This window comes from Hyla sarda, chromosome 8, assembly GCF_029499605.1.
Source record: "Hyla sarda isolate aHylSar1 chromosome 8, aHylSar1.hap1, whole genome shotgun sequence".
Taxonomy (NCBI): domain Eukaryota; kingdom Metazoa; phylum Chordata; class Amphibia; order Anura; family Hylidae; genus Hyla; species Hyla sarda.
Window position 1 is genome coordinate 26,158,504 of NC_079196.1, and position 24,821 is coordinate 26,183,324.

The 24,821-nt window shown below is 41.0% G+C and overlaps 1 protein-coding gene across 7 annotated transcripts in view; it reads right to left on the minus strand.

The window, feature by feature from the left end:
* LRP1B (LDL receptor related protein 1B) overlaps window positions 1–24,821 on the minus strand; it is a 1,569,499-nt gene that overhangs the window by 500,163 nt on the left and 1,044,515 nt on the right. For all 7 annotated transcript variants that reach the window (XM_056534716.1, XM_056534714.1, XM_056534720.1 and 4 more), the window contains one exon: window positions 11,845–11,994. In XM_056534716.1, the coding sequence (XP_056390691.1) occupies window positions 11,845–11,994 (150 nt within the window). The remainder of the gene's footprint in view (window positions 1–11,844; window positions 11,995–24,821) is intronic.

Genomic DNA, 24,821 nt, shown 5'->3' on the forward strand with positions numbered 1-24,821 from the left:
TCCTGTCTGAGAGGACTACTCTGTACTTTCTTTCCTGTCTGATAACACTCCTCTGTACTCTCTCTCCTGTCTGATAACACTCCTCTGTGCTCTCTACTGTCTGATAGAACTCCTCTGTACTCTCTTCTGTCTGAAAGGACTCCTCTATGCTCTCTCCTGTCTGATAGGACTCCTCTGTGCTTTCTTCTGTCTAATAGGTCTCCTCTGTACTCTCTCCTGTCTGATAGGGCTCCTTTGTGCTATCTCCTGTCTGGCAGTACTCCTCTGTATTCTCTCCTGTCTGATAGGACTACTCTGTACTCTCTTTCCTATCTGATAACACTCCTCTGTACTCTCTCTCCTTTCAGATAACACTCCTCTGTGCTCTCTACTGTATGACAGTGCTCTCTCCTTCTCTGATAGTACTCATCTGTGCTCTCTCCTGTCTGATAGTACTCCTCTGTACTCTCTCCTGTCTGATAGAACTCCACTGTGCTCTCTCCTGTCTGATAGTACTCCTCTGTGCTCTCTCCTGTCTAAAAACACTCCTCTGTGTTCTCCCCTGTCTGATAGCACTCCTCTGTGCTCTCTCCTGTCTGATAGTACTCCTATGTGCTCTCTCCTGTCTGATAGTACGCCTCTGTGATCTCTCCTGTCTGATATCACTCCTCTGTACTCTCTCCTGTCTGATATCACTCCTCTGTGCTCTCTCCTGTCGGATAGGGCTCCTCTGTGCTCTCTCCTGTCTGATAGGACTCCTCTGTGCTCTCTCCTGTCCTGTCAGTTAGGAGATTTTCCTTTTTGTTTTCTTTTTTACTGGTTCCATAAACAGTCTTTAAAACCCCTTTTAAGAAAATAAACTGGAGATGAAAGAGTTTACAGAAACTCTCTTAGTATTTCATATATAATTTTATTATTATTATTATTTTTTTAAATACAATTCCCAAGGTCACTTTAGCCCATATTAATAGTTTTTTTTTTTTTTTATCACCACAAATGCAGGAAAATGGAAACATTGTTAAAGCTCCAGATTTACTGGTAGTAATCAGTCATGTGCTTTTCAATAGCTTTTATTTATAATATATTCATGGTTAGGGACAAAAAATTGGAAAAAAGAGCACATTAGAGCATTAGGCAAGACTAGTGATTAGTGCAGATACAACTCCCCAGGATACATTAGCATTTCAAATAAACGATACAACACCTGCAGGATACGGCAAATGGATTCCTAATTTGGCAGAAGAGTCAGAATATTTACAAAAATTGACCTCCCACAAAGGAACTATTTCCCATTAAATCTTCCCTTATTTGATCATGGACTATAAAGCACACCACTCCGATGTGCAGTTATTGACACGATACAGCTGTTAAATTGTTTTGTGGATTAACGTGTTAAAGAGACAGACTATGGAAAAACTCTAAAAGTGACAAAAGTACACAAAGTCAACAGAAACCTCTGCAAATCCCACAGGCTTCACGCTCATCCCTGTTGAAGCTCTGCTAAAACCTTTTATCTTAGTAACAAGTATGGACAGATTCCTAGAAAACCAATGCGAGTGATGCAAAAAAACACGAACAAATGGTCCTAATGATTCCTATCATTAAGGAACTCCAGCTGTTCCCCAAGGGAAATGCGCTATACTTATTCTGTTAGCATTGATTGAAGCAAAAGACCCATGCATACCAAAGTCAATGAAGAGACAAAGTCTAAATGGCGCACAGTTGTAAACTCACTAAGCATACAATATAGTCGTTTCACATTTTCCATAAACATTCCATCGTTGACGTTTTAGAAGTAAACAACCATTGGGTTTTACTCGCTTTTGTTCTGCGTTTTGGGAAACAGCTTGCAAATTTCAGCCATAGGGCTCGGATGTGCAAACATGTCATGAATTACGAATGACAATTTGTAATTTCGGCATCATCTATTTATATACAGAAATTAGTTTGAAAAAGTGAATGAAATCGTGCAGAAAATCACCAGCTTTATAAGCACCCACAGAATCGAGCATGATGTAACAAACACTTGCATCGGGCTTTCATGGAAATTAATCTTTTCCAACTCTTTCCTACAATTTATTAGTCATTTCTTTTTGACAGCTGAAACTTATTTGATTAAATCTAGTTCAATAATGAGTGATGCTAACTTTATGGACTCTATGGTACTTCTTAGTGGATCCTCCAGTGACCAATTCAATCTTCCCCTGCAAACTGTGACTCCAATAGCATCTGAAAGGGGGCTAGCTGCAGATGCATAACTATAGGCAATCATACCTAGGCCCTGGTTCCCAAGGGGACCTCAAAGTCTGTATACCGAATAAAACACCAATGATGGAAATTACAGATAAAGAATACTTTATTGTAAAGGACTATGCATTTTTTTAAAGGCCCAAAAGCAAAAACCGAATCAAGCAATCTAATAATGTGATTTGGGGAAACATTAAAGATGTACACCAGTGCTCCAGCATTTTAAACATTTTGTTCAGAACGTTTGGAGACGGAGGCTGTGATCGCGACGTCCCCTCCTGCCCCCTCCATTCATGTCTATGGAAGGGGGGTGTTGGCCGACACACCCCTTCCCATAGACATGAATGGAGGTGAAAAAGAAGTGACGTCACGAGGGGGCATGGCCGTGGCATTTTTTTTAGAAAGCCGGGTGCTGCGGGAGATGACTGTGGGCCCCAGTAGCGGAAACCCCATGATCAGACATCTCATCCCCTATCGATAAGATGTCTAGCAGTGAAGTACCACTTGAAATTCACAATTCCATTTGAATTGTAGAATGGTGCTGCTTTCTGTATGCATGGTCACTACTATGGAGTAGTTTGTGTATAGATGCAATTTTCACTTCCACAATGATGTGTAGGTCTTGCAGAATTAAACCCTGTTTACACTGATGGTGATAACCACTTTCCTTTTGGAATCTCTTTTATTATGCTACCGGCAATTACTATATTTAGATTTTTTTTTTAAATGTAGTTTCCCTGTGGAGGTGTAATTTCTTCTGGTCTATACTAATCCTCTACTGTGTTAATAATAAAACTGTTTTCTGAATAAAAATAGTACACTAACAAAAAAGTCAACAAACTCAAAAATATATTCTTTTGTAAAACATAAAAGCCGACTGGGAACAGAAATGAGGAATTTGTCATTGAACTTGAGAAGATTTAACCTTCCTGCTCCTCACTCAGCCTACAGGAATGACGATTTGTAATTGCAATCTAATAGAACTGGTAAACACTTATTTTTTTGCAAACAGTTGGTTTCATATATCAGCCGACCACATAGAGATAAGGAAGATGAGGCGGATCCAAAGTTGGCCCTCGGGGCTCCACAGTCAAGCTGTCTTGGAAATAATTAGAGCCAGGATTACTGGTTAATTATAATTAATTAGAGAAATTATTGGTAGCCCCTGAGATTAGAACTTGAAGACAGAATTTTGCATAGATTATATGTCCTACTGTCAAGTGCTGTATATTGTTTTATTACATTTTTATATAAGATGGCAATGCTGATTATAATTTAAAGAGGTAATCCGGTACACAAAAAGTGTCCTTAAATTAATGTATCACGTAAAGTTATTTAATGTTGTAATATAAATACATTCCCCATTCTGAATGCATCACATGGTCCAGTTACAGTAACGAAACACATGGATGCAGCTGTGCTGTAATGAAACAGACGGCACCTTAGGACTGATGATGGTGAATGTGCAAGAAAAAAAACTAAAGTGATTATTTAACCCCTTAACTACGGAGGACGTAAATGTATGTCCTGGTGAATTGATACTTAACGTACCAGGACGTACATTTACGTCCTAAGCATTACCGCGAGCATCGGAGCGATGCTTGGATCATGCGCGGCAGGTCCCAGATGCTGATCACAGCCAGGGACCTGCCCGTAATGGCGGACATCCGCGATCCCATGGATGTCCGCCATTAACCCCTAAGATGCCGTGATCAACACAGATCACGGCATTTGCAGCATCGCGGTCACTTAAATGGATGATCGGATCGCCTGCAGCGCTGCCGCGGCGATCCGATCATCCAGCACGGCAGACGGAGGTCCCCTCACCTGCCTCCGCCGCCTTCCCGGCGTCTTCTGCTCTGATCTGCCCGCAGATCAGTGCTGTGTCCTATACATAGCACTGAACAGTATTAGCAATCGAGTGATTGTTATAAATAGTATCCTATGGGGACTATTAAAGTGTAAAAATAAAAGACAAAAAAGGAGAAAATGGGAAAAAATGGGAAAAAAAACCCTCCCCCAATAAAAACGTAAATTGGCCCATTTTCCCTATTTCACCCCCAAAAAGTGTTAAAAAAAAAACATTATATATATATATATAGAGAGAGAGAGAGAGAGAGAGAGAGAGAGAGAGAGAGAGAGAGAGAGAGAGAGAGAGAGAGAGAGAGAAGCAGGAGGAGCAGCACTCTCGAGTTGAAATAGGTGCAGTGGGTGCAGGCTGTGGATGGGCCCTGGTCCTCGAGCCCCAATTAGATACAGCAACTAAGTAGACGCAGCAGCACTCCAGCGTAGTGAAGAATAGCGACTTTTATTTATCACCAAACTGCAATAGCGACGTTTCAACCACCTCACATGGCCGTCCTCAGGCCACGTGAGGTGGTTGAAACGTCGCTATTGCATTTTGGTGATAAATAAAAGTCACTATTCTTCACTATGCTTGAGTGCTGCTGCGTCTACTTGGTTGCTGTATATATATATATATATATATATATATATATATATATATATATATATATATTTGGTATTGCCGCATGTGTAAATATCTGAACTATTAAAATAAAATGATAATTATACTGTAAGGTGAACGGTATGAATGTAAAAATTTTTTAAAAAGTCCCAAATAGATGCCTTTTTATAACATTTTATTCCCAAAAGAATTAATAAAAAATGTCTTAAAAGGTCTATATAAGCAAATATAGTATCAATAAAAAGAACAGATCACTGCGCCAAAAATGAGCCCTCATACCGCCGTTTATACGGAAAAATGAAAAAGTTATATGTCTTCAAAATAGGGGGATTTTAAACCTACTAATTTGGTTAAAAAGTTTGTGATTTTTTTAAGTGCAACGGTAATAGAAAAGTATGTTATCATGAGAATAATTTTAATCGTATTGACCCAAACAATAAATAACACATGTCATTTTTACCGTATATTGTACGGCGTGAAAACAAAACCTTCCAAAATTTGCAAAATTGCGGTTTTCTTTTTAATTTCACCACACAAATAGTATTTTTTGGGTTGCGCCATACATTTTATGGTAAATTGATTGATGGTATTACAAAGGACAACTGGTCACGCAAAAAGCAAGCCCTCATACTAGTCTGTGGATGAAAATATAAAAGAGTTATGATTTTTTTGAAGGCGAGGAGGAAAAAAGAAAACGTAAAAATGTAATTGTTTTCGTCCTTAAGGCCCAAATGGGCTGTGTCCTTAAGTGGTTAAAGAGAACCTTTCAGGTCCTAAGGGTCTCACATACTGGCCCAAGGACCTGATAGGTAAGAAGGAGACCAGCAATACAGCACTGTTCTCAGCTCTTTGTGACGCCAACTAGAAGGAGAAGAACCATACAGGTTCTTTTTAAAGGTGTTATCCAAAGATAATAACTTACCATTTATCCACAAGTGTATGATCCCAGTGGTTGGACCACGATTGATCACAGGAACAGTTGCCACTCCATTAACTCTTATAAGTAGTGCCAAATATAGACTGTGCATAGTTATCGTCAGTACACCAAGAGAGAGTGAATGGATTACTTGTATCGGGCTTTGATGGAAATTAATCTTTTCCAACTCTTTCCTACAGTTTAAGAGTCATTTCTTTTTTGACAGCTGAAACTTATTTTGATAAATATAGTTCAATAATGAGTGATGCTAACTTTATGGACTCTGGTACAAAATGGCTTCTCAGTGGATCCTCCTGTGCCTAATTCAATCTCCCCCTGCAAACTGTGACTTCAATATCACTTGGAAGGGGGCTAGCTGCAGGGGCATAACTATAGGCAATCATACCAAGGCCCTAATGCCCAAGGGGGCCCCAAAGTCTGTCTACTGCATAAAACCTCAAAGACAGAAATCACAGAAAATGTGGGACCATAAGCGGTCTGTCAGAAAAAAAAAAAAAACATTCTAAATCGCCACGTTGAATACCCCCAATTAGACAAAATGAAAAGACTTATAAAACATTCAATAGACTTAATAATAAAATCCAAAACCACATAATACAAAAAAATTTACAAAAGATCATAAATGATAGTAGACAGTCAGGAAAGAGTTATCCAGATTATCCAGATTTTCAGCACTTTGTTCTTCTAATTCATAATGTCTATCCAGATTATCTGTTTTGTCCGAACATATGTTTTTTTTTTTTTACAGATTTTCTAATGGAACCGAATGACCAAAAACTAGGGTAAGTAATGAATGCAACGTCCAGCGCTCTGGCCAGACATGCTGGCCGTGAGCACATGCGAATCCCAGCTCGTCACTCACCTCTGCTCTCTGCTGTCCCTTCCATCCTCTCACAGCGCTGGCGCGCATGCCCCTGCCTCTTAGGGCGTACGCGCGCCGGAGCTCTCAGATTAAAGGGCCAGTGCACCCGTAATTATGACCTACACAGGCATCTTTTCTATAAGTACCTGCAACTCCTACTAACCCCTGCCAGATCTTTGTTTGCCAATTGTGCCTTAGAGAAAGTGTTCTGTCCTTTCCTTGCCGTGTTCCAGACCCCTTTAATCTGTGACCTGACCTTGCTCCTGTGCTTCCTGCCTTTTGACCTCCTGCCACGTTCCTGACCTCGCACCTGACCACGAGTTGCCGTATCCCTCTTGTGCCTCGTACCTCCTCAGCCGCCTGTGTGGTCGAGTCATTGCAGAGTTAGTGACCTGGGTGCCGCCTGCCGCAGCAAGACCATCCCGCTTTGCAACGGGCTCTGGTGAAAACCAACAGCACCTTTAACTCCGCTCCCTGGCACAGCCCACGTCATCTACCACACAGGTCCAGCGGATTCACTACTACCCGGAGTGCTACAGCCTTCTGCCATGAGTCTTACAATGAAAAATCAATATGTAAAAAAAAAACTAATTGTACTTCTAGTGTAATGAGTGGATTTGGTTCTGGCAGAAGGGTTAATTTTTCCTGAGTGTGACTTATGCATGCTGCTTTGCTGTGACGACACCTGGGCCAATTTGGAGGCTTAGACGATGGGCCAATTACATCTGGCCTCAGCATCCACACCCTTTTTAGATGGGATATATAAACTCAGCCAGTCTGTTACTCTTTGCCTCTGTTTGTGTCCTTTATACTTAGGTTGAACTCGATACTCTTGTCCTTTTTAAACCTTACAAACAATATTACTTTATGCACTAGCTTCTGCATTGCTTCTTGCTTGATCTATCCTGTCTATTTGACCCTTGGCTAAGTGACCCAGCTATTCTTCTGTTTTCAGTAATTCTGTATTGTACTGTGAGCACTCTAGGTTTGGATTCGGCTGATCTGATTACTCTTATAGTGAGAGATTCATCAAAACCTGTGTAAAGGAAAAGTTGACCAGTTGTCCATCAGCCTGCTTCTTTCATTTTTCAGAAACCTTGTGTCAAGGCCCGTGCTCTGGTCAGGCACTCCGGCCAGGAGCGCTCTCTCTTGTCCCTCTCTGTCCCTGGCATTGCCCCGGTTCGCATTGCGGGACATGCCCACATGCAAACTCTGGACTGTGGCTCATCTTCCTCTGTTTCCTCTGGCCATTTCCTTCTGTCCATTGTGGGGCACGCTTGCTTGCGAGCCCCTTTCTGTTCTTCTCTTGCCTGTTCCTGCCAGTATGCGCGTCCCCGCCTGCTAGGGCACGTGGGCATCGACTCTTCTATATTTAAAGGGCCAGTGCACCAATAATTGGTGCTTAGCAGAAACAGTCCTTATTTAGTTCCGGCACTTCCTGCGGCTCCCTGCCAGATATTTGTGCCCTAGTTGCCAAGATAAAGCGTATATTTGTGTCTTGTCTTGCCGTATATCTGATCCCTTGCTACGAATACTGACCTTGTTCCTGTGCCGCCTGCTTTCTGACCTCCTGCTACATGACCGGACCTTGCTTCATTGCCGCCTTTCCTAACCCCCTGCATGTCCTGACTATGTCTTTGTCTCATCCTTCCTTTGCTAAGATATACTTCGACTGCCTGTGGGGACAAGTCGTATCAGGGGTAGCGACCTGGTTGCCGCCTGCCACAGCAAATCCATCCCACTTTGCGGCGGGCTCTGGTGAAAACCAGAGGCACATTAGACTCCGCTCCCTGGTACAGCCCATGTCATCTTCCTCAACAGGTCAGTTGTTCCACCTAACCACAGCCGTTATACTTTGTTAAGAATGTAAGAAGAAAGCTGTTTGGTTGCTATGGGCAACTGGTTAACGTTGTCTCTCCATAGGTTTTGATAAATCTCCCCCTTACTGTTTATCTCATGTGTTTTGTATCTAGTTCTCTGCCTGTTAACACATTGGGTCTTGACCTCCCTCCTTGACTTCTGTACTGATTTTGGATTTTGGGGCATGCTGGGAGCTGTAGTTTTGCAACAGCTAGAGGCACTCTGGTTGGGAAACACTGGCCTAAACAATCATTGTAGTGCATTTGGGGAATTTAACATGCCTTTAAGACTCTTACAGTTTTTATGAAAGTCTTCTTTCAAACCTACAAAGAACGACAATTATAACAATTTACTGTAACTTTCCAACAAAAACAAATATATTCAAAAGATGAAAAACAAACCCTGCTGAGGCAACAACTGAGAGGGAATACAACAAAAAAGAATGTTTTACATGTTTTGATGTATTTTTTGGATTCTGAAAAGCTTGCTCCCTTTTACCACCCCCTACTGTTACCTCTGTGGGGTTTGTTTATTCATCTTTAAATACCTTTTAGGATTTTTTCCAGTGAGTTCTGACAGATATTGGTAATCAGGTTGTTTTAAATAAAAGTAAATTCTGTTATTTACAGAAACAAAAAATCTTCAATAAAATGTTTAAAAATCCTAAATAAATTAGATTCTTACTAACCAAAATAGATGATGGATGATGCATGGCAGATATGTTTTGCTCCATAGAGAAACATATCCTTAAAGATACCACTTACTTAAGGATAATGATGAGTCCATCCAGGTCAGGATTTAGTTAGGGCTAGAGGTGAGCGAAACGATCTCCCCGAACCCTGATTCAATCCAAACTTTGGTGGTTTGCTGTTCGCTGAACTTTCGAACATTTCTATCTTCAGCTCGCGCGAACCTTGCAATGTCGGGGCTGAGCTGTGCTCACAACTTAACTCTTTCACTGCCTTTCACAGCCTGGCAAGCCAAACTTTCTGAAAACTGTCTCAACTATAGTGAGAACTGTCAGCAAATCTACGCCGGATGGCAAAAATGTCAGATGGACAAGGGATGCCAAAGATCTATTTTGTGGCTTTTGGTGTTCCCATCCATTCCCATCAGGGGCCAGATAGCCAGACAAGTTCAAAAAAATAAGCCTTAAGCGAAAAGATAAGTTTATTAGGAAACAACTGGAAGGGGGCTTTAGAAGCCTGTTGGGCGCCTCTAGCCTGAATACAAGATGAGAAACAGGAATGGAGGCATATAGGTTCTGTATGGCATCCTGTAGCACATTTGCCACAGATGTTTTGGCTATGCCTGAAGATCCTGCACACTCGTAGGTTGCCAAAGTTGGCTCTCCATTACTGCTCAGGCCGGCAAAGCAAATGTTACAATCTGGCCAAGATATTCCTAGAAAACCTGTGTTGTGAGTGGGCAAGCATTATCCTGTTGGAAAAAGGCCTGCTGGAGGCCATGAGAGGTGACACATGTGGACACAGGATGTCCTGAACAAATTGCTGAGCTTTAAGTTCCTTATATCTTTTCTAGCGGTGACCGACCATCTTGTGCTATGGCTCCTCAGGTCATCACACCAGCAGGGGGCAGTGTATTCCTTATCAAAATTACAAGAACACCTCTTTTGGACTGGTATGCAATCTGAGAAAGAGGGCTAGTACCCTTGAAATGCATCATTTCACTTGTAAATTTCACTAAATAAAGGATCCCACTAGTGTTCAACCACACTTGGAGTATTCTGGAGTTCTTCTCTGGAGCAAGCAGTGCCTGAATATGTGTGAGGTCATTTTTTTTCTCCTTCCTACTGCCTACTGGACTGTATCAGAACAATTTACCAAACTCTTTGAATGAAGATACAGCCACAGACACAGAGGGGAGCCTTGATATTGTGACCCACCCTTAAAAAGTTGTATACATAGCTTTATTAACACCAATAGGAAAACCAATACATTTCCTATGGTATACTGAGTAAACACCTGAAGATCAATACTACCTAGACCAAACTTAAATCACATTATAGATACCTTCCCAGCATGTTTTATTGTACCAACAGCATCATCAGGGATAATGGGGCTCCCTGATGACGCTGTTGGTACAATGAAACCTGCTTGGGAGGTATCTATAATGGCTCTTCCATCTCGGCCTCCAGGTATAATTCCAATAGTTTTTCTTAACTTGAAATAGTTTAGTTGTATAATATTATTATTATATCTTGCAGATTAAAGCTTTTTATCAAATAAATGAAAACTGGCACAAAAACTGTATGATTTGCCCATAGAAACTGATCCCAGCCCGACCTTCAATTCTCACTGTGGTCTTGGCTAATGAAAGATGAGCTGTGATTGGTTATTCTGGGCAATATTTTTTGGAACGTGTTTTTAGAAGTCCTGAAATCACCAGATTTTGTACATAAATTTAGGTGCACTACTGTGGTAGATGTAAACAATGACGTTGGCTAACCCTCAAACTGATGTTAAAATTGAGACATTAGCCAGGATATCCTTATATGAAGGACTTACCTGAACCCTTCACACCGGCCCCTGGAATTGCCCAGGTACCGTAGGTTTAGTGTTAGGTTCCATGCCACTTGAGAAACCTTGGCGTTGGTGTGCGGGCTCTGGTATGGCAAATGTCTCAATGTTAACATCAGTTTGACGGTTAGCCATATGTCACTGATTACATCTACCACAGTAGTGCACCTAAATTTATGTATTACTCTATATGTTACACATCCACACCGTTTATCTGGTGTAGGATGCCATTGTGGCACTTGTAGTCTGCTGCAAGCATCCCCCAATGTATGCATTTTATGCTGGGGATTGTCCTTAGCAATGGACCACAAGTGCAGGATCTGCTCCCCCAGCATAAATGCACAACTGCATTTGGGGTTGAGCACCTCCTGCTCAAAAATTAAAGCATGTCACATACATCGGGCACCTACCGCAGGTGCCCGATATATGTGATGTGCTTTAATGTTTGCCCTACTGTATATGATCGTAATAATCACTGTACTGTTTCACTCTGTTTTGTAAATAATTATGACACTAATTGGTTGTCACTTGTGGATTATAAATACCCTACACTATGTACCGGTCATTGCTTGACAAAGACTGTGAGAGACAGCTGAAACGTCGCCTCCTGTATGTCTGGTTGAATAAAAGCCACACATTTTTTCATGGAATTTGAGTGCTGCTGCTTCTTGATTGGATTTACTGGACCTGTGACCGGGTTTACCAGCGGCACCAGCATACACTCACGGTGCTGCCCACCTTTCTACAATTTCTAGATAGATAGATAGATAGATGAGAAAGAGAGATAGATAGCTCACTGCTCTAAATAGGCTCCATTAGAATTTTGAATGCCCTGGCTTTGCTCTATAATGGAATGTATATTGAATATTTACCTTATTATTCTTAATCCCACAGGCCATAATTAATCAGCAGTGATCAATACAATGCATTACATGTGGTATAACCCACTTACCCACAATAGTTAATGCAGTGGCTTTTGTTAATTCCTTCTTTATTGACTCTATTACTTCTAAATTGCTGCCATCCAGGTTACATCTATTTATGGTTCCGTTACCAGAGCTGATCCAATATAACTTGTTGTCCGCGTAGTCTATCGATAAACCTGTAAATACATTAAAGAGATTGAATATTTAAAAAAAATCTAACACAATTACAGGACTTATTAGGCTACTTTGCAGATGAACATAAAACATGATGCAATAAGCACATTGACTAAATGATCAGGGGAAACAACTGTATCAGTAATGTCATCTGTGTGTTTTTTGGTCAGCGGCATCATCGAACATAAGACAAAATCAATGCAGAAATATGTTTATAAAATCATGTGTTATAAGGGCTTCAGTTTAATTACCATAGAGGAGATAGACAGATGACTATGAGATATATAGACATATTGATATGAGATAGATAGACAGACAGACAGATATATAATAGTTAACTATCTGTATATCATATTATGCACTGCTCAAAATAATAAAGGAAACACTTAAACAACACAATGTAACTCCATGTCTATCACACTTCTGTGAAATCGCACTGTCCACTCAGGAAGCAACACTGACTGACAATCAATTTCACATGCTGTTGTGCAAATGGAACAGACAACAGGTGGAAATGTTAGGCAATTAGCAAGACACCACCAATAAAGGAGTGGTTCGGCAGGTGGTAACCACAGACCACTTCTCAGTTCCTATGCTTCCTGGCTGATGTTTTGGTCACTTTTGAATGCTTGCGGTGCTTTCCCTCTAGTGGTAGCATTAGACTGAGTCTACAACTCACACAAGTGGCTCAGGTAGTGCAGGTAATCCAGGATTGCACATCAATGCGAGCTGTGGCAAGAAGGTTTGCTGTGTCTGTCAGAGTAGAGTCCAGAGCATGGAGGTGCTACCTGGAGACAGGCCAGTACATCAGGAGATGTGGAGGAGGCCGTAGGAGGGAAACAACCCAGCAGCACTGGGTAGAGGAGCACTGCCAGAGCACTGCAAGAGCCCTGCAAACTGACCTCCAGCAGGCCACAAATGTACATGTATTCACTCAGATGGTCAGAAACAGACTCCATGAGGGTGATATGAGGGCCCAATATGCACAGGAGGGGGTTGTGCTTACAGCCCAATAATGTGCATGGTGTTTGGCCTTTGCCAGAGAACACAAGGATTGGCAAATTTGCCACTGGTGCCCTGTGCTCTTCACAGATGAAAGAAGGTTCACATTGAGCACATGTGACAGAGGTGACAGAGTCTGGAGACGCCGTGGAGAATGTTCTGCTGCCTGCAACATCCTCCAGCATGACCGATTTGGTGGTGGGACAGTAATGGTGTGGGATGGCATTTCTTAGGGGGCCTCACAGCCATCCATGTGTTTGCCAGAGGTAGCCTGACTGCATTAGGTACCGAGATGAAATCCTCAGACCCCTTGTGAGACCATATGCTGGTGCGGTTGGCCCTGGGTTCCTCCTAATGCAAGACAATGCTAGGCCTCATGTCTAAAAGTGAGATATTTAATATAAAAAGTAAATGCTGCACAGCTCATGGTCTTGCTCAGCACATTCAACTATGTAAAGACGAAAGTATTTCATACAATTAGTTCATATATTCAGATCTAGGATGTGTTATGTTAGTATTCCCTTTATATTTTTGAGCAGTGTATTATATAGATAGGATGATCCCAGGATACCCACTATAATCCTCGGGTGGTGACTATAACATAGTGACCACAATAGAGTGAACGTTCCTAGTAGAAATAATTAACTATAACATTATCACATTATAATGATGCCGTTTGCAATTAACCGGAACATATTTACTTCCCATTCGTTAGAATTTTCAAATGAGCTCTAGTGATATCTTAAATACGGCCATTAAAAATAATGACAACAAAATGGGCCTCCGCGCCTCAAGCAACGTGTGATCTCCAAGAAAACGCAGACTCTGAGGAGGCAGCACGACGCCCGAACATGTGTGCCGATTCTAATTTGTCGTGAGATAAAAAGGGTGACATACATTATCCCCCCCTCTCCTCTCCGATGTGGCTGACAGGGAGAAATCCTAAAGACAAAATATTTATTTTCCCCACTAAAATAGACTGAGCACAAACTACTGTATCTAAAGAGTCCTAATTAATTGTCCGTCATATAGTTTCACGCGAAAATGCCCCAATGCATGGATAATATATTTACAGCTAGACAATCTCCATTTCCGTCTTTGTGGGTTTTCAGAATTATTTAACTCTTGGTTTTACACTAAGCAGCATTAAAGCGTGCATAACTTGTGTAATTAAAGCATCCCAAGATATATTACTAACAGCCCGGGCAGATTTAATTGGCAAATAATGCACATTCATTATGAGATGGAGCTTATTAGAGTTTTTCATCAGTGTCTGGGTTTTCGCTCTAAGGCTGATATTAAAACATTGTGCGTGCAGTCTCAATACAATGTCAACCCCCTCCCCACCCCACCCCCCACCCAACAAACACACACTTGGCAAAGTCATCATTGCTTCTAAGTGAACAATTCTCAGGACATTTCCGTACACACAGCTCATTAGTTAAAATCTGAATCCAGGTTAATTTCTTTACCACTGTAATTTCCAATATTCGTTCACTATCTATTGTAGGTATTTGAATAATATCATAAAATATAAATAAACAATAATAATAATATTTAATTGTAAATGATAAATTATGATTATGATTGCTAAATTAAATTAAGATTCTATTTTGATTATTACTACTATTAATATTGATAAGAATAATACATAAATGTATAATAATAATGATAATAATAATAATAACACATAAATAAATAAATAAATAAATCAATAACTACCTAACTAAATAAATAAAAAATTATAAATGTTAATAAATAAACAATAATAATAAAAATAATGAAATAGTATGAAAACAAGGGTATGTTATCTTCATAGGGTTCTGTGTAGGCGAGACATTAGATCCCAGACAGAGTGGAAACTAACACGAAATTTCATGGAGTTGGGAGTTTGAGATTTGCAGATAAATTTGGGCTGTTTACTAAGTTTGGAAAAAGTATCAAATAGAAAATATTAAAGGGGTACTCCGGTAAAAAAAAACTTTTTTAAACAGATTTGTAAATTTCATCTATTAAAAAATCTTAATCCTTCCTGTACTTATTAGTTGCTGAATACTACAGCGGAAATTCTTTTCATTTTGAAACACAGAACTGTCTACTGACATCACGAGCACAGTGATCTTTCCTGACATCTCTGTCCATTTTAGGAACTGTCCAGAACAGCATATGTTTGCTATGGGGATTTCCTTTTACCCTGGACAGTTCCTAAAAATGGACAGAGATGTCAGCAGAGAGCACTGTGCTAGTGATTCAGCAGACAGCTCTCTGTTTCAAATGGAAAAGAATTTCCACTGTAGTATTCAGCAGCTAATAAGTACAGGAAAGATTAAGATTTTTTAATAGAAGTAATTTACAAATCTTTTTAACTTTCTGGCACCAGTTGATAAAAAAAAAAAAAAAAAAAAATAAAAAAGTTTTTTACCGGAGTACCCCTTTAAAGAAAATCAATAGCTTGCTTTAGATTAGTGGTCATTAACCAGTGGCTAAGGAACCATGAATGGCCCACCACAGCGCCATGTTGTGAGGCTCCACATGAGAATCCTAAGTTAGCAGTTTAACTATATGACAAGGTGCAGTGATCAAATTCCACATTCTCAGCCAGACGATTCATAAGAAATGTAGGCAAAATTTGGAGTTTTGAAAAAAATGTGTCTCTAAGGCCCCTTTCACACTGCCGATATGATCTGGCAAATTCGGCCATCAAACTCCCTTTTCTTTTTTTTTTTTTTTTGCAGTTGCCGGCCGTAATTTTGCCGGAGCATACTGGCAAATAACGTGTTACGATGAACATCATAGTATTCTATAGCCGACATTATTTTCAGAGAAAAAAGCTGGAGAAAAAGACGGTGCAGGCACTATTTTTTCTCCGGCTTTTCTCGATCCTAAAATAACGGGCTTCACACTTCCGGAGACAACCAGCAGCAGTGTGAATGTATCCTAACTGTAGCAAAACTACAACTCTTAGCATGCCTGCACAGCCAAAGGCTGTCCAGGCATGCTGGGATTTGTAGTTTTGAAACAGCTGGAGACATGCTGTTTGGGAAATAGTGCTCCACACTAATAACAGCCTATACTGCATCATGTGAGCAAAAATTTTTTTAAAAAAATAAGACAGTGTATTAGGGCTGGGCGGTATACCGGTTCATACCGAATATTTTGGGCTGCACGATATGAATTTTCCCCCATACCGCAATACCGGTTTGGCCCCTCCCCCTCGGGATTGTATTATCAGCCCAGCGCTGCGCTCTCCCCACATCGGGGAACTAATCCTATGTAACCCGCCAGCACTGTTCTGCCCCCCCCCCCCCCCAATTAATGATCAGCCCAGCGGGGTACTACTCACATATGTCACCCGCAAGCACTGCCCTCCTCCTCTTTGTTGGGGGCCGTGGGCGCTGGAATTCTATACTGTATGCCAGTTTTCTCCAACCTGCAGACCTCCAAATGTTGCAAAACTACAACTCCCAGCATGCCCGGACAGCCAATGGCTGTCCGGTCATGCTGGGAGTTGTAGTTTTGCAACAGCTGGAGGTCTGCAGGTTGGAGACCACTGCTGTACGCTGAATCCCTATGCCCGGGCTGCAAAAGATAAAGAAAATAAACTGTAACTCCCCTACAATGGCCACACGCTGGGGATGGGAACGTCGGACAGCCGTCAGCCTATCACTGGCCGCAGCGATGTCCCGCCCCGGCCAGTGATAGGCTGAGCCCACTGTCATGTAAGGAGCTCTGGCCGGCTTCTTACATGACAGTGGGCTCAGCCCATCACTGGCCGGGGCGGGACATCGCTGGGGCTGGTGATAGGCTGACGGCTGTCCGATGTTCCCATCCCCAGCGTGTGGCCGACGTAGGTGAGTTACAGTTTATTTTCTTTATCTTTTGCAGCCCGGGCACAGGGATTCAGCGTACAGCAGTGGTCTCCAACCTGCAGACCTCCAGCTGTTGCAAAACTAAAACTCCCAGCATGCCCGGACAGCCATTGGCTGTCCGGGCATGCTGGGAGTTGTAGTTTTGCAACAACTGGAGGTCCGCAGGTTGGAGACCACTGGCGTACAGTGAGTTCAATCACCGGCGGCCCCCAACAAAGAGAAGGAGGGCAGTGCTTGAAGGTGACATATGTGAGTAGTACCCCGCTGGGCTGATCATTAATTGGGGGGGGGGCAGAACAGTGCTGGCGGGTCACATGATTTGGGGTGGGGGGGGAAGCCGAACACCATGCGAGGGTCACATGATTGGGGCGGGGGGGATATGGGGGCAGAACAGCGCTGGCGAGTCACAGGATTTGGGGGGTGAAAATAACGTTATAACGTGAAACCGCCATAAGTTAAAAAAATACTGTGATACACATATTTGGTCATACCGCCCAGCCCTACAGTGTATTCAGTTTTCTGAAGTGTATCCTTAAAGGGGTACTCCACCCCTAGACATCTTATCCCCTATCCAAAGGATAGAGGATAAGATGTCAGATTGCGGGGGTCCCGCCGCTGGGGACCCCCGGGATCTCGGCTGCAGCACTCACCTGTTGCGGCTCCCGACCACGGTGACGTGAGATCGTGACGTCACGACTCCACCCCCGTGTGACGTCACGCCCCACCCCTCGATGCAAGACTTGCATTGAGGGGGCGGGCGTGACGTCACACGGGGGCGGAGTCATGATGTCACAATCTCCCGTCACCGTGGTCGAGCCTCCAGCGATGTCGGGAGCTGCAACAGGTGAGTGCTGCAGCCGAGATCCCCGCCGCTGGGGACCCCCGCAATCTGACATCTTATGCCCTATCCTTTACATAGGGAAAATAATGTCTATGGGCGGAGTACCCCTTTAAGAAAAAAATATATAAATACATTTTAAAAAAATTATAAAAAATTAAAAAATTAAAAATATATATATATTTCTATAAAAACAATGCACCTTGAATTTAAGATAAGCATAAAGTAGACATAATGGATACAGGGTCAACCGTGGCAAAATACTTTACAAAAACAAGATTTACTAAAAGAGACTAGGAAAGTAGAAGGAAACGTTTCTCTTCTGAAAGTAATCTTATATATTTTTCATAATTTTCTTTTTCTAAAAAATTTCGAAACTGCTACATCCATGGTAAAAGATATTGAGTAATGCAAAAAAAAAAAAGTAATAACTACATTCTATTTTAGTAAATTCAAAATCACATTGAAACTTTATGTAAGGATTAAAATTGATGGGTTTATTTTCATGTTATCCATCGAGACTGAAGGGCCCGCGGGCTAATGTAAAGCGTATAATATATGACAGATCCATAGGTGATATACAACACACAACACTGCCCTAGCACAAATGCTCTACTGATTTGTCCCATGTTTATGATATACTGTAAGCTGGTTTTGTTCTTAGATCAAAATATCATAAAACATGTGACTCAGATATATCATTATTTATTAGGTGACAACTAAATACAAATCATAAAGCCGGCTTCTTGCCGGGGAAGATAATAGAAGGCTATAATAAATCACCATTTATGGAGCCTTAACCATCTCACAGCTAAAATGAAGAGGAATTTGAGCATGTGGGTCATACAGATTACAGCATTGTTAAACAATTGTCTATATACTATTCGCCTTTTGCCAGATTCACTTTATATGGCTTCCAGTTATTAGTCATAAATCTGAGCCTTTATTGTAATCTATTAAAAGTCTACACTTTTTTTTAATGAAAACACTGCGGGGAAAATTTACTGAGATTAGTGATTCATATTCTGGTCTTAAAGGGAAACTCCAGGACATTACACTTTATCCTCTATCTACAAAATAAGGGATAAGCGTCTGATGGCGGGGGTCCGAATGCTGGGACACCCCGCCTCGCAATCTCTTGCCAGCCGCCCTGGCTCTCCTTATGCATGGAGCGACCTCAGCTCCATGCCAGATTACTGTGAACCACCGGTCAACCCATAGAGATTCATGGAGGGGTGTATCAGCCAGGGGAAGAGCCAGTGTTTGGAAAACATAGTTTCAGAACACCAGGGCAGGAGATTGCGGGGGTTTCCAGCGGTCAGGCCCCCTGTGATCAGGCACTTATCCCCTATCCTGTGGATAACGGAAAATATGTAACCACAGTTCCCCTTTAAGAAAAATGGTGCTATGGTTAGGCTACATTCACGTTTCTGCCTTTCCATCAGACACTAAACCGACAAGCTGTGAAAATGGGAAGCCAATGTGGAGCCCAACAATTCTACTCTTATTAAAGTCAATGGACACGACGGACTCTATGGGGGACATTTATCAATGTTTGCTGATGTTTTCCGTTTTTTAGTTTTTTCTTCTTACAATTTTTTTGCTTATGTGCGACTTATTAATCAACTGGTTTCAGCCTGTTGATAAATTTCTTTCACGTAAGCAAATTTTTTTTTTTTTTAGCTTTGATAGTGGCTTTTTCTGCTCCATGTCTGAGCTGGAGTAAATATAGTAGGTTTTTTCATGTGATGCGACTTTTTGCAACTTTCGCACTTGATAAATCTCTGACCACTGCAAGTCAAACATCACTTTTTGCTTTGGTAAGCAAGATTCTTTTTTTTTTGCTTTTTTTGCACTGCACAATCAAAAAGTCGCACAAAAAATAGAGTATTGGCTTTTTTGCGACAATTTTAATTTAAAAAAAACTACTAAATGCTTTGATAAATGTCCTCCTATGTTGTTTTCACAATTTGACAGGATACCATTGAAGAGTCAAGTGGACGGGCAGAAATGTGGAGTGAATGTATCCATAGATGTGCTAAGTGCATTAGGAGCTGCACACCTCTTACATCATTTTGCAAACATTTGGACTGTATTAAAATGTATTTCAGCTATGATCTAGAACCAATTCTCAAGTATAATATGTAACTATTGCTGGTGCTAACAATAGTAAATTTGTAAGGATTAAGGAAGCCATATCATCTCCTCTCCCAGCCGATTTTATGATTTTTTTTGTTTGTTTTTTTAAGTTTTTTTTTTTGTTTTGTTTTTTAAAGTAAAAAATACTGGTTAAAAGAAAATCACATTTTTTACAGATGTTCTCTGCCAGGCTCTGTCTTCGAGTAAAGAGTTAGTAAGTTTTGCGTTGGCTTTCGTGTGGGGGTTCCTACCTTAGTGTAGTGCCTTCCACTGATGCATGTGAGCACCTTAGGCTAAGTTTTCACTTGTTTATTTATTTATTTTTTTCTGGCAGTTTTTGAAAAACTGCCAATGCAGTTTTTGAGCCGAAGTCAGAAGTGGATCCATAAGGGAGGAGAAGTGTAAGTCCTTCCTTTATATGTCCTATTCCTTTTGATTAAACTTCTCCTCCTTTATGGATCCACTTCTGGCTTTGGCTCAAAAACTGCATTAGCAGTTTTTCAAAAACTGCCAGAAAGAGAACCAAGTGGAAACTTAGCCTTAGGGTTCGTTCACACGGGCGGATTACCTGCAGAATTTTCACACCATATTTGCTTTGGAAAATCAGCTGCAGATTTTGCTACAATTGACTTCAATGGGTCAGCAGCAAAATCCTCAGTAAGATTTTCAGATTTTCCTTCGGAACCATTGAAGTCAATAGTAGCAAAATCCGCTGTGCATTTTCTGCAGCAAATACACTGCCGAAATTCTGCAGGTAATCCACCTGTGTGAACGCACCCTTAAGGGACATTTTCACAATTGAACTATCACAGAAAAGTAAATGTATAATCTTTAGGGACCCCACTGCTGGTATACTCACTGATCATTGAACCACAAATCCAAGAAACCATTTCTTTGTGCTGCATGAGCACTTGGCCATCACTCTATTTAAACTCCTTGGCCCTCATTTACTAAGCTAAAACCAAATAGTTTGCCTGCGCCAGTGTGCAACAGTGGGCCTCATTTACTAAAGCATTTCCGAGTAAATTATGTAGGGTTTTTTGTGTCACATATGTTGTGCGCCAACATTTCCGACAGAAAATCCAAAAAACCCTACTTATTCTCCACTTTACTCAGAAAACCCTACAATAGGGCGTGGTCATCAGGGAACATTTTCTAAAGAAACCTGCTAATCTACTAATGTAATTTAAATAATGGATTTGAGGTCTGGAAAGCCCGACAGCTCAGAGCATGTGTAAAAAGAGCAAAACGTTGGGAAAATCTCCAAATACAAGATAAAATAGTAAATACTGTGGAAAAATACCTGTCAGAAACAAAAAACAACAAAGAAAACTCCACTCCACTCTTAGTAAATGAGGCCCAATGGGCACCAGGAAAATCCGACAAACCCGACAGTGCATTGTGAAAAGCCAAAAAGGGGTGTGGTCTGTAACAAAGGGGCATGGCTGACCTGAAAAGGGGAGTGGTTTCACAACCTGATCTATTTACTATTGAATTCACAAAAAATCCTGTGAATAAATGACTGAAAATTTCCACCCAGAAAAAGCAGGTCAGAAAATGTTCCCGACTTGCAAATCTGTGAATCCTCATAGTAAACAGAAAGGAATCCTGCAAGTCTAAAACAACATTTCCCACTAGTAAAAACCCTACACCCATTGTGCTCATGCAATAGGGGAAGAATAGGGGTGGTGTGGTGAGCGATGCTGGTCCGAGTGGTGCAGCCTTCAGAGATCATCCATTTATAACTTATCTTGTGAATAGGTGATAAGAATCATTTTTTGGAAATTCCTCTTTAAGGCACAACGATGGAAGTAATGTCTCCATAGTTTACAGACATACAGATAAAATGGGGAAGGGAGAAAAGGTCAGTGTTTGTTGGTTGGCTGTTGACCAGAAGACGGCTCTTTATTGACTTAAAGTGCATCTGTCATGAAAAAGCTTGACATGTGACAGGGACATGTTAAAACTTTTGATCCGTCAGGTTCTCAGTGCTGAGACCCCTAGCAATCAACAGAATGAACAAGGAGCAGAGCACACTCAAAGGGGAACTCCCTTGCCTAAGGCCCAGTAGAACAGAAACTCATCAGAGAGGGAGGATTTTACCATAGTCTTGTGTGTTTGCACCTTACTTTTGTTATCATGATTGTTATGTGGATTGTATCTGCGGATGGGGGAGAGAACAGAATTCACTAGCATGGAGGAGGTGAGCAATACACAGACTTTTTTTTAAACCCCTCCCCCTGCAATCTCCAGAAAGAGGCCTATCTCTTACCTCTGAGTGCTCCTCCCCTCTGAGACAAACTGGTCTCAGGAATGACTCGGTGGTCTGCCAATCACTGCTCTGGTGAATCCATGCTGCTGCTGGTGATTGGCAGAGTGGGTCATCATTCCCAAGACCAGTGTGTCTCAGTAGGTAGGGGAGGAGCACTCAGAGGTAAGAGATGGGCTTCATTCTGAAGATCCCAGGGGGCTCCCATTGGTTGGTCCCCCACAATTAGACACTTATTCTTTATCCTGTAGGATTCCCCTGCTCACAACAATCTCTGTCTATAACTAGCAATCTTAGGGATTCTTAGGAGTGAGACCTGGTGCGATTAAAACTTTTGACATGTCTGGGCAACATGTACATTTTTTTTCTTAATGATAGTTACCGAGAGGTGAGGTGTGTCAGACTGTGGCACTTGAGAAGTTTGGCCCAGCGTCATCGACACTTGGCTGAGAAATAAAAAGGTGATTTATAGTTATCGCAGACACCATCATATCCAGGAAAGGTATAGCTATCCAATGGTATACCCTAATAACTATCCAGTGGTATCTGAGCAGCAAATACAGACAGGTTCCCTTCCAATATTATTTTATTTAACTCTAAGGCTAAGTTCACACTACGGAATCTCTGTCTAGATGGCAATGTATTCTGCTTGGATTTCTTCCCCTGGAAGTTGGCGACAGAAGCAATGCGATGCGAGTGAAAGCAAAAAACCTAGTGGAAACGAGTTGTGTAATATAGCCACATTGTGCCGTGGGTACACCGGTTCATTTTTTTGGTCTTTGGTGTAATTGGCAACAAACATATAAAAACACCTATATTGTCTATGTAAACTAATTTGTAACACAATCTTATGGCATCTAAATAGAAAGGGGGAAATAAAGCTGATGGGAATTTATTTATATTCAGTTTCTATAAAAATACCGCACATCACAAGTGTAATACAAGCGGTGGCTCTGACGCGATATATACAGCCATGCATGTGTGATATGGGGGGGACGGTTCAGCACTGACTGGTTTAGAGATGCGTTCACACAGTGTGCTCGCAGCGCTCGGCTCTTTAAGTTATGGGGATAAATCTCAAATCTCGATGTAATCAGTAGTAATCACCAGCTTTAGATAAAGGCTTGGATGTAGAATAAATACAGAATAGAGTCAGATAAACTGGCCAGAGGAAAATAGATGCCGTATGCAGTAGAATTACCAAAAGATTTGTCAGTTGCGACATGTTCAGCTCCGTTTAAAGGGGTACTCCGGTGGAAAACTTTTTTTTTTTTTAAATCAACTGGTGCCAGAAAGTTAAACAGATTTGTAAATTACTTCAACAAAAAATATGAATCCTTCCAGTACTTATTAGCTGCTGAATACTACAGAGGAAATTCTTTTTTTTTGGAACACAGAGCTGTCTGCTGACATCCTGAGCACAATGTTCTCTGCTGACATCTCTGTCCATATTAAGAACTGCCCAGAGTAGGAGAAAATCTCCGTAGCAAACATATGCTGCTCTGGACAGTTTCTAAAATGGACAGAGATGTCAGCAGAGAGCACTGTGCTCGTGATTCAGCAGTGCTCGTGTGTTCCAAAAAGAAAATAATTTACTCTGTAGTATTCAGCAGCTAATAAGTACTGGAAGGATTAAGATTTTTTAATAGAAGTAATTTACAAATCTGTTTAACTTTCTGGCACCAGTTGATTAAAAAAAAAAAAAAAAAAAAAAAAAAAAGAGTACCCCTTTAACCCCTTAAGGACCAGGCCATTTGACACCTTAAGGACCAGAGCGTTTTTTGCAATTCTGACCACTGTCACTTTAAACATTAATAACTCTGGAATGCTTTCAGTTATCATTTTGATTCTGAGATTGTTTTTTCTTGACATATCCTACTTTAACTTAAAGAAAATTTAGCATTTTTCTAACTTTGAAGCTCTCTGCTTGTAAGGAAAATGGATATTCAAAATAAAACATTTTTGGGTTCACATATACAATATGTCTACTTTATGTTTGGATCATAAAATTTATGAGTTTTTACTTTTGGAAGACACCAAGAGGGCTTCAAAGTTCAGCAGCAATTTGGAAATTTTTCACAAAATTTTCAAACTCGCTATTTTTCATGGACCAATTCAGGTTTGAAGTGGATTTGAAGGGTCTTCATATTAGAAATACCCCATAAATGACCCCATTATAAAAACTACACCCCCAAAGTATTCAAAATGACATTCAGTAAGTGTATTAACCCTTTAGGTTTTTCACAGGAATAGCAGAAAAGTGAAGGAGAAAATTCACAATCTTCATTTTTTACACTCGCATGTTCTTGTAGACCCAATTTTTGAATTTTTGCAATTGGTAGAAAGGAGAAAATTTTTACTTGTATTTGAAACCCAATTTCTCTCGAGTAAGGACATATCTCATATGTCTATGTTAATTGTTCGGCGGGTGCAGTAGAGGGCTCAGAAGGGAAGGAGCGACAAATGGTTTTTGGGGGGCATGTCACCTTTAGGAAGCCCCTATGGTGCCAGGACAGCAAAGAAAAAAAAACACACGGCATACCATTTTGGAAACTAGACCCCTCGGGGAACGTAACAAGGGGTAAAGTGAACCTTAATACCCCACAGGTGATTCACGACTTTTGCATATGTAAAAAAAAAAAAAATGTTTTACCTAAAATGCTTGGTTTCCCAAAAATTTTACATTTTTAAAAAGGATAATAGCAGAAAATA